General features: G+C 42.8%; 1 protein-coding gene across 7 annotated transcripts in view; it reads left to right on the top strand.

Moving 5' to 3' along the window:
• NR2C2 (nuclear receptor subfamily 2 group C member 2) overlaps positions 1-11,002 on the top strand; it is a 56,810-nt gene that overhangs the window by 1,362 nt on the left and 44,446 nt on the right. For 4 of the 7 annotated variants that reach the window (XR_014545303.1, XM_083602742.1, XM_083602738.1 and 1 more), the window contains exons 2-3: positions 52-6,441; positions 10,388-10,471. Coding sequence is in view for 5 of the 7 variants with exons in the window: in XM_083602742.1 (XP_083458868.1) it covers positions 10,412-10,471 (60 nt within the window). In the remaining 2 variants the exon portion in view is untranslated. Of the gene's footprint in view, positions 1-51; positions 6,442-7,769; positions 8,365-9,078; positions 9,304-10,387; positions 10,472-11,002 lie in introns of those variants that run through there. The other 3 variants (XM_083602740.1, XM_083602739.1, XM_083602741.1) reach the window with 3 other exon arrangements.

Below are 11,002 nucleotides of genomic sequence, written 5' to 3'. Positions count from 1 at the left end.
ACTTGGGGGGGGAGGGAGAGAAGCATATACGCCACCTTCAGCTCCCTGGAGGAAAAGAGGGGTATAAATATAACAAGAAATTAAGTAAATGAAAATGTAAGTGGATTTCACACAATGTAGCAGCTGGTTATCGGAATGAGATACTGTCTCCCTCAATGCTCACTTGCAAATCTGGGCTTTGGTTCATTCTTTCAATCAGAGTGCATCAGTAGGTGATGGTAGCAGGACCCACAGAAGAGGCTGATGTGATGTCTTTATGATGTCAGGTAATAGGGCCAGTAACACAAATAAACATCTCCACACTGTTTTTAGAAAAGCACTCTCTTAAAGCCTAGAGAAGCATTTTTAGAACTCCAGTGGCAGAGCATACTAAAACTGGATTGCTCTTTCAAGGGTTTTTATGAGGATGGGCCTCATTTTAAAGCCACTGAGACTACCAGAGCGAAGCCATGTTTTAGGTATGGTACCCAAGGGTTTGTGCATTATTTTGCTTGAAAAGCTGTGTTTTATACCCAAGTAATGGAGAGGGGAAGGCATAGTATTGCATTAAAGTGACATAGCCTAATGCTGCATTACCAAATAAGTGTTTAGGTTGGGGATTTTAAGCATTGTGTTAATCAAATATCATAATCCATGTGGATATTGCAATGTCAATACTATCAGTTCCACCATAGACCAATACACTGCTACATATTTCTGTGCCAGACCTTTATCCCAAATGCTTATTCTGAGATCTTCTAGGCAAGCAAATCCAAGTAGGACTGGTACCTTAGTGGCAGTCTTTGTGACACACAGCATCAGTATATTGTTGTATCTTTCAGCAAAACAGATTTTCATTCATTTTTAAAGTTACAGTACCTTCAAAAATTTCAGATGTACAGTAAAATACATTTTTGTTAAATAATAATAATAACCTTAGTATTTATATTATGTTCTCTGACCTGAACTCCTAATTAGACTTTTGACTGGGTTTGATCTTCCCCCATTTGTATAAAGGTTCACACCAATTCAAACACACAATTATTTGTTGTGTTTCTATAATCTATGTGTCTTAGGGGAAGAAATAAACACAGTAGCATGGATTTGATACTTCACTATCAAGTTTTCTATTTCATAAAGCAGATAGTATATAAAAATGAATTATGAAAACACAACTTTCACATTACCTTCAAATAAGTTAACTTTCAGTCACATTTCCGGTTTCAAATTTGGGTTTGCTAAAATCATACTATTATGAAGTGGAGGCGCAGAAGGGGGAAAAATTGCACTGACAGGAACAAAATGTTAAATGCCAAATGTAACACACTAACAGTGCAACCCTGTCTACTCAGAACTAAACCAGTTCAGTGGGATTGACTCCCAGGTTAAGACTGCAACTTACTTGGTAATAAGCCCTATTGAACTTAGTGGGGCTTACTTCTGAGTAGACAGATATAGGATTGCACTGTAAGTAACTAAATGTTTTTGCTTTTTTTGTTTTTTTTTTATATGCACTACAGAATAACAGTATTATGATATTTTGGTGCTAGCATTTAACTACTGTTGTATGAAGTCCGCAGAACAAACAACTACTCAAATTTCATTGTAAAAATACAGTAATTATTTAGTTCTTGTTTTAAGAAACATGGAAAAATAAAATGAGAAAATACCAGGTCCCTAGGAATTTGTTGCCATTTCTTCTTGGTTTGGAAATCAGTATTTACATAAATTAATCCTGAACCTATAAAATTGGCAGATACTCTTTGCAATGAATTCTAAACTTCCCAGGGAAAATACCCTCTCTCTCTTCTTTTGGAGCGGGGGCATTTAGCCAACCAACACCCTGCATGCATGCTCCACTATGTCTGAATTACCAGGAGCAAGAGACTCAGCCTAGCTAGACAAGAAATCTATAGCTGTATATAAATAAAAGGCTGTATATAAATAAAAAGCTTAACTTATTTCTGCATTACAAATGTTGGTTTGCTGTGGTGGCACTCTCCATCTACCTAATGAGAAAGCCACAATACTGTCTAGCAAATGGGCACTGGACTGATTGGTCATGCATGCCTTTGCTGCCAATATTGCTGTAATTGCTGTGTGCAGATTGGTATAAGCTTAAGTCTAAAATATCAGGGATCCAACATTGCCTGGAAAAGAGGAGATAGGATAGTCATCTTCAAATATCTAAAGGGCTGTCACATGGGAAGATGGAGCAAGCTTATTTTCTCCTGCTCTGGAGACTAGGCCGCAAACCAATGGCTTCAAGTTACCAGAAAGGAGATTCCAACTAACATCAGGAAGAACTTTCCGATGGCAAGAGCTGTTTGGCAGTGGAACAGACTCCCTTGGAAGGGGGTGGACTCTCCTTCATTGAATGTTTTAAAGCAGAGGTTGGATGGCCATCTGTCATGGATGCTTTAATTGAGATTCCTGCATTGCAAGGGGTTGGACTAGATGACCCTTGGGATCCCGTTCAACCATACAATTCTATGATTCTATGTGTATTCTGTATATATTTCAAAGGGTTGGTTTTAGCATAAGACATCCTTAATATGAGACTACTATCAGCAGCAGCTTGTATGATTTGGGCTGCTATATAGTACAGGTAATTTGCAACTTATGCACATATAACTTGTGTGCATTCAGCTTTATACACTTAGCAATTTGAAATAAAGGGGGGGCATAAAGGCTGGCATCCAGGGGGGCGGGAAACCTTTGGCAATTCCATCCGCCACTGAACCAAATGAATGTCTTTTGACTATATGTGATTTTGTCTTTATGTGTTCTCCCCAGAACATGACCCCTGGGCAAGTTGAGATGCCTGTATTCATAGACATGGACACAAAAAGCTCACCTCTTGAATGAGCCCTATCCTGTTGAATGTCTCTCCATGCATTGTGGCTATTTATCATCATTATTCATTGTTTATTATTTCATAAAATTTACATGCCGCTTGATTGTAAAAACAAACCTCAAAGCAGTTTACAAAAGATAAAACAGTAGAATCAAGAAAAAATTAAAACTGTACTTTAAAACATACAAAAGTTAAAATATTAAAATAGTTCTGGGTCTCTAAACAGGAATGTTTTTAGCAAGTGCCAAAAAGAGAACAGTGAAGGTGCCTGCTAAAACACATTTAATGCATGTTCTTATAGCTCTCTCAACCACCCCACACTATATTTGCAAATTACTATAGGAAACAGGATCAATATTTCATCTCTAAATCAGCCATGCATAAGCCAGAATTAGTTATCAAGAGGCATTTTTATACTTGTAGTATCCTCTACCATGAAGAGTTGTTTAAACACCTTTTGAAAGTTTTATAAAGCACAGCTCAACCAGTTGGAAGTACTGTAATCATGCAACCGGTTGTCTGTTTGGTGTGAATCACACCACACAAATTAGGTATGTTATATACCCTTTACTTCCATGATTATGTTCTTCCTTAAAAGCCCTCAGCACACCATGTACATGAACCATAGGCAGTCTACAGAGCTTTTCATTTGTGCCAACCTCTGGTGAAACAAAGGCCAAACAGGCTATTGTTTGGATTTTTAATATGTTTCCCATTGTCCTGTTTTTACTACATCCAATATAACAACTTTAACTGCTTCAGTCAGTTATCATCTTGACACAAGTTCAATCCAACACCCAGATTTAGACAAAAATGCAACATTGTGGTTGCTTGACATAGGGTAGTAAGCTTTTTCAGCTAGAGCAGCCCTCTTTGGCAACCCTCTGGGGACTGCATCCAGTGGTGGTCATGCACCACACAAATCACACACATATATGGGTATGCATACACCACACACATGTACACAGATTCCCATCCAGGCAGTGGAGCTTGAAAACATTATTTTAACTTTTTTCCAGCCTAACTGCTGGCAGGAAGGTGCTCTTCCTGGATAATGAAGCTGGGGAGGGTGGGTTAACCATTCCCTTTCCCCTACAACAATGAGGCTTGAAAAAGTTTCATTCTGCTGGAAGACAGGACTTACTGGTTTCAGAAGAGTCCTAAACCAGTAGAATGAAACTCACTGATAAATTCTAGTTCAGCAATTTCACACCTGAGTGTCCCTTTGTTGTTCTTTGGTTGGAGAATGGTGACTTGAGATCAGTGGCAGAGGGTCTTGGGATACTGAAATGTTGCGATTTCTGAATATTGCCATCTTTTATATCAATTGTATGCCCATGTTTTCTTTCAAAAACTAACTTGTTTGTCATAGGTAGGGAGCAGAAAGGCATTGTTGGCAGGTTATGGCCTATATCAACTTGGACACAAGCAGGTGAATGAGCTAATAGTGTAGCAGATATTATCTGAGGGAAACAATGCTGGGATTTGTTTCTATTTGGTGGCCTATCTCTGCTGCAGAATATCAATTTTAGAATAGAGTGCTGTCTGTAAGAACTCTCCTTGCAGTGGGCTCTTGGTTTCTAGGATAATTGTTTGATATCTTGGCTTAATAACAATCCATCATTTGCCAAGTTCAGGAGCAGCAACAAACTTATGTCTGTTAATAACAAGAATAGAAACTTAAAATTATCCTTGTGAGCTAGGTGGAGGGAGGGATGTTCTCTTGAAGAGAATACACACAAGCAGCCCTCAGATTAGGCTCTGTTTGAATTCCAAGAATACTAGTTTTCTAGAAAAAGCATAAAGCAATTTTCAACTCCATTGGGTAGATCAGATCTATTGAGAATGCTATCAGAGAAGTAAGGCTTTTTAAAAAAATTATAACCTCATGCCATTTATCATGTATCTATTTTGAATGGCCTATATTACAGCAAATATAATTTAAAAATCAATCATTCACAGAAATTTTATGTTAGGACAACGCAACCCCACAACATAAAATAATTTTTAGGTGGGAAAAAAGGCATAATGTACACAAAACTTTCCAAAGAAAGCAATAGAGAGAAATAGGTAATATAGGGAAACATTTCCCCCCATTGTTAGAATTTTGTGGTACCCACTACTAGATTTTAAAACTTAAAACTTGTTTATTCAAAATTTACATTAGAAATCACAATGCATGCCTCTCACCTACTGATAGACAGGAAAGAGGCAGGACGCGAACCATAATTTCTATAGATATGCTACATAGGAAACCACTTTACAGATTGACAGATAAAGAAGACAGCATAGCCAAGCACAAATCTTAGGTGCCCTCTTAAATGTCCTGGTAGCCACACCTCTGAATGCTCTCAAAACTTATATTAAGCAGCTTACTAAATGGGTCTCTCCTTGGTTTTGCAAAAAAAAGCATTTTAAAAAGTTTCAGACACAGTAAAAAACATGGCAGTACTTTTAATGGGCCCATCTAAGATGCAGAAAACGTCGGCTGATCCAAAATGGGGCAAGCTTGTTTACCGGGACTGGCCAATACAATCAACCTATTACTTTGCCATCTGTACAGGCTTATAGTCAGTTTCCAGGCCCAATTTAAAGCCCTGCTGTTAACTTTTAAAGCTCTAAGCCAGCACTTCCCAACTGGTGGTCTGTGGACTGCAGGGGGTCCGTGGCACCATTCACACAAGGAAAAGCACCACAGAGATATCGAACTTTTCAAAAGTCCATGGCTTTGGCTTTTGAAAAACACGGGGACTGTCGTACTTGGGAACCACTGCTCTAAGCAATGCTCGAGGGCAGGATACCTGAAGAGATTACCTCTCGCATGCCTGAGATCAGGACGCCCCTGAGGGGAACTTCTGCCCCTTGAGAGGCAGCCGCGAGATACCGTTGCCAAGGATGGCGCGGGCGCCGCCCGGCGGCTTAAGGCTCTTCCGCCTGCGGCGTCGGGGTTCCAGGAGGCGCGCGAGAGCGAGCTCTGCCCTGAGTCCCGTTACCCCGGTTTGCAAAGCGCAGGCCGCGCACATGGAACCCGGACGCCGCCAGCTGCGCCTTAAGGATCGCAGAGCTAGAATGGGGAGGGGGGGAGAGAGAGAAGGAAGCTGTGTGGGATGGGACAGGAGGCACGCGGGCGCTCGAAGCCGCCGCCGCCACCACAGGTAGCCCCTCCCTCTTCTCTGCCGCTTCCCCAGCTCCGGCCCCGCCTCATTAGGCGGAGGGGGTGGCGGTGGGGGGAAGAGATGGAGGGGGCCGCGGCCGGCGTAATGCTGGGAAGAGGAAACGAGGGGACGCTCCCAGGCGGCAGAGGCGGCGGCAGCGGCGCCCGGCGGGGTCACGAACTCTGACCTTTCGGCACAAGACTCCCGTTCACCCCCCCGCCCAGAAAATAATAATAATAACAACAACAGAGCGGCTCTCCTTTCCTCCCCCCCTCCTCTGCTCCGTGCAGGGCAAGACGTTAACCCCTCCGGTGCCGCTGCCTACGCCTGCCTTTATTCCCCCCCTCACCCCACTCGAGGGGCCCGCAGGGTGAGGGGGGCAACCCAGGCCTGGCCAGAGACCCGTTGCGAGGCAGCCACCGCCGGGCTTGCTTGGCGCCAAACCCTGAGGTAAATGAGCTTCCTTATTCTAGCGGGTCGCGGCGCGCTTCGGGCTCGGAGGGGCGACGGTTCTCTCGAGGCGGAGAGGGAGGCGCCGAAACGGGCGGGCGGGTGTGTGTGTGCTGGCGGAGATCGGCGGGCTTCGGGCGCTGCGCCGTTTCCTTTCCTGGGGTCTGCCGTGGCCGCGATGCCGCGAAAACTGCACCGGCTCCGAGTGAGGGAGAAAAGAAGATGGAGTCTGAGCGGGCGGAGGCAGTGGCTTGAACCCGACCCTTTTACCTTTGCCACCGGGAGGGCGGAGGGGAGGGGGCGGCGGGTATTTTGCATACGGGGCAGCCCGTCGCCATCTTAAGCGGACTCTTCCCCCCACCCTACTACCACCACCCGCTTCTCTCCCGCTCTGGGCTGCCGCTTGCCACGCTCTGGGTGCCCGCGACCGGGCCCGACCAGTTACGGGCGAAGGGACGTTAGGGAAGGCGGGGAGACTAATGGCGGAGCTTTTGGACTTGGCTACCTGCCAACTCCGCCATCTTGTGCTTCAAGAGCCTTTTTCTCCTTATCTCTCCTCCCCCCCCCCGCAACTTTAATTGGGGGGCGGAGGGGGGAAGTGGCCTGAAGGGCGGTCGCATTGGCCAATTATACCCGTTGTGGCAGTGGGAGGGCGGGCTTTCCTTTCCGCTGGTGACGAGAGCCGATTGGTTGGGCCGGGAGAATGCGCGAAAAGGGGTTCTGTGGAGGGCGACGCTATACCCCTCGTCAAAGCTTTCGTTCCTGCCATCGTAGTTCCTGGCTGAATTAATCCCCGTTTTTCACAAAAAACGTTGAACAACAGTATCCTGTGGGAACGCAGGGTTTAGGAATGTTTCTCTTGCCTTTAGCAACTTCAAGAACACCGTTTTAATTGCGTGTCACAGCTCAGACTACAATCGTAATCTCGTTTACCTACGAGCAAGCGCCACTGAATTCAGCTAGACTTGCTTCTGAGTAGGATTGTGCTCTTAGCCTGTCCCCACTAACAGAAATTTACCAAATTTTGCATCTGTGTTTCTGGAATGTATAAATTGTCACATCCTGAAGCCTAAACAAAAAAATTTTTTTTCCTTCCAGTAGCACCTTAAAGACCAACTAAGTTAGTTCTTGGTATGAGCTTTCGTGTGCATGCACACTTCTTCAGATACACTGAAACAGAAGTTGCCAGATCCTTCTATATATATCCTTCTATAGATCCCTCTATATTCAGGATCTATGCCAGATCCTGAAGCCTGTGATGTGTACTTAAAAATAATACTTTGTTGCAAATATGTTTCAAATACACATTTTGAAAATGATTTTAGTATGTCACACAAAACCACAGAAAAATTCAGGAAAACTGATGCAAAGCATACGTTCCACAAAAGGTAACCAGTCACTAGTTTAAAAACAGGTCAACCCAGGCTGTCAATATTTAGCGGGAGGGATCCAGTCACCGGACATTTGGGTTTGCACAATTAAAGTGGATTAAAACTCTCGGGACACAACAAATGCACTTTTAAAACCCTCGTTTTTTGCAGTTAGAAAAGTGACATGGAGATGCACTAAGAAGTGTGGGGTAAATTGTTGATGTGCAACCTCACAAGCAAATAAGAATGAAGACTCGTACTGTAGTCTTAAAACTTTCCAGCAAACAAACCTGAACAACTGCTTAATGAATAGACCTTACTTACAAATAAACTTTGTGTAATCAAATGAGGATGAATGCTCAATAAACAAATCATCTTGAGAAGCTCATGGGCCACAACTATACACTGAATGTCCTTTATTCCTTTAACCCAGGTGTAGCCAACATAGTTTCCTCCATATAACTCCCATCAGCCCCAGCCAGTATAGGAGTGTTAGTCCAGCAATATCTGGGGGTACAACATTGGCTATCCCTACTTCAACCAAATGTAATTTGTAAGTTTAGATCATTACTATTACTATAATTTGTTTTCCAGTTCCATTAGTGATGACACTAGTAGGGTTGCCATATTTCAGAATGTATGTGAACTGCCCTGAGACCTCCGGGTGTAGGGCGGTATATAAATGTATAGGGCAGTATATAAATAAATTCAATAAATAAACAAATAAAACAAATGAGCTTTTTAAAGGGATAATTGCTCTTAGTCCTGCTGGACCCATTTCTCCTTGTTGCATTGCCTAGATGGAATGATAGCAAGAGGAGAAGAATGTGACTGTTTCTTCAGATTATGGTTGCTCTGTTTTGTTTGCATCCTTTCTCTCTGGGGTGATGGGGAGAATTTGGTCCAACTTCTTGCCAGCACAGCTGCTGCAGGGAGGATTGTACCAAGAGAATGTGCACAAGAAGATGTGGTGATGTTTACCAATCTAAATTATTATGCTGCTGACCTGTGCCACCTGTCCATCTTGCACTACACCTCTTCTTCGGTGGGAGGTGGTTGTGTTGCTTTCATCACTCCTTGCAACAACACGGCACAGTGGAGGAGGACATCCTAAAGAGGTGGTGGGGGCTACAATTCAGCAATGGTCACAGCACTGGTGTTTTGGCATCTGTGGGAAATCGTTTTGGGAAGAGGATTGGCCTTTAGCTAGAATCCATATATAAATGTTAGTTCCCATTCTACTTTTGGAATACTCTGTCACTTAAGAGTGACCAAACTCAGGTGCACCGCTTTACTCTTCTGTCTAAATGAGTGGCTGCCATTCATTCCTATCTCTCCCTGTAGCACACAGCTTCAGCATGTTTTGTGTCAGTTCACGCATGGTGGTGAAGTCTAGAATAACCAACCTATGTGAACTTAATCTGCATCCTCCAGTACTTTCCAGGATCGCCTGGAACATGCAACAGTTTAGTGACAGATGTGTGGGTCCTTGGTAAGCAGAATAATGTGAAAAAGGTTCACTGTGTATGATGCAGAAAAGTGTGTTGTGCCTGCCTCCATGGGATCCTGTAATATACAGGCCTGTGTTCTGGCTTTCTTTCCTCTTTACAAAGTACAATGATAGGCATTTTCTTAGTTGCTTTATAATAAGTGAAATCCTAAGATAATTTGCAATTTCAGTGGTGTGAAAAGATCTGGAAATCAGCTTGTTCTTTTAGTTCTATATAGTTAAGTCACTTTATAGTTCCCATTATCCCACCAAAAACAGTTGGATACGCCTGCATTTCCTCAAAGCTATGTGAAAGCAAGAAGTATTCAGTCCTCTGTTGCAGTAAGCATGGAAGCTATGAAGCATAGTTTCTTTGGCCTTGCTAAGCAGCTAGTGAAGGCTTGCAAAAGCAGATAATGAATACTACTGGTTGTTTCTTTCTGAACTAGGTGGAGATGGTTATTTCATGAAAGTGGCAAATGTTTTCTTATTTCATCAATCTGATAAAATTAACACTATTTCACAAACTGAACACAGGATTTGGTTATTTCACAATAACCAACAATATTAATGCCTATTCAAAGGTGCTTAGATTTTGGTTGGGAGGAAAGCTCTGAATGAGCTGGGAGATACTCAATGGACGAGATAATATTTCTAAACAGATGTGAGTGTTTCCCATGGTGGCATGAGCTGTGAATCTGTCAGGGGTCTGTCTCTTGCTTGGCATAAGAGACATATCTGCAGTGTGTGAAGAACTTGAAAGAGATGAGGGGCCTCTCCATGTTGTGCTCATCCACAAATACAGTTACTAATAAGAAATTCCTGGTCCTTTTGGCAACCTGGTGATGCATATATGGAGCTCAGTACCTCTTTTATTTTTAAAAATGTTATTTTTACTTTTTTCATGAATAAAGCAATTTAATGATTGTAACATAATATCACTGTTTTATAATGAAACGTTTGAAACTGTGTTCAGTACTATCACGGGGGTGTATACTGTACTATATTTAATTGTTCTTAGTAATAAAATGGCAAAAGCTTTAATTTTTCTGTTGCTGATAGAAGTTATTGGCATCTCTCCAAAAAGGTTCTCTAATGATCCTCCTTCACCATGACAACCAATATGGAGGTGCTGGCTCAGCAGATAGTGGAGACACAGCAGGTGGCTGAGGTGAGTGAAGGATGATATTACAGTAACTCTTGACTGGTTTTTAAAAAGAAAATATAATTGTCTATTGTTTACAGATGGTCAGATCTAAAGTGGATTTTTTTCATAAAATGCTGGTTATTCCACTTGAAAATATAAAGTGATATTTTTCAATCCCCATGTTTTGTACTGAACTTCATTTGTATATAACAAAATGTCCACCAGGAGAGCAGAGGGTAATGCCCTTCTCCACCTTCTAATGACAGCTTGTCATACAGTGCTGCTGGGTGAAAAAAATGTGGGGTCGCACTTAATTCTGCAGCCATCCCCCTATATCCTGCATAGTCCTAGCAGCCTGGCTGAAGGGCCTAGATGAGACCTGTAGGCATGTGCAAGTCTTTGAACATGTCCAATGTGGCTTCTGCTGCTTCATCCATATAGATATTTCTTATGCTTTTAAGCAGATCTATTTGCTGTTAGGTAAAGGTAATGGACCCCTGACCATTAGGTCCAGTTGTGACCGACTCTGGGGTTGCGGCGCTCATCTCGCTTTCT

The sequence above is a fragment of the Podarcis filfolensis genome (genome assembly GCF_964270895.1).
Source record: "Podarcis filfolensis genome assembly, chromosome: 2".
Lineage (NCBI taxonomy): Eukaryota > Metazoa > Chordata > Lepidosauria > Squamata > Lacertidae > Podarcis > Podarcis filfolensis.
The sequence above is the reverse complement of the archived record's forward strand: the minus strand, read 5'-3'. Positions and strand labels throughout refer to the sequence as shown.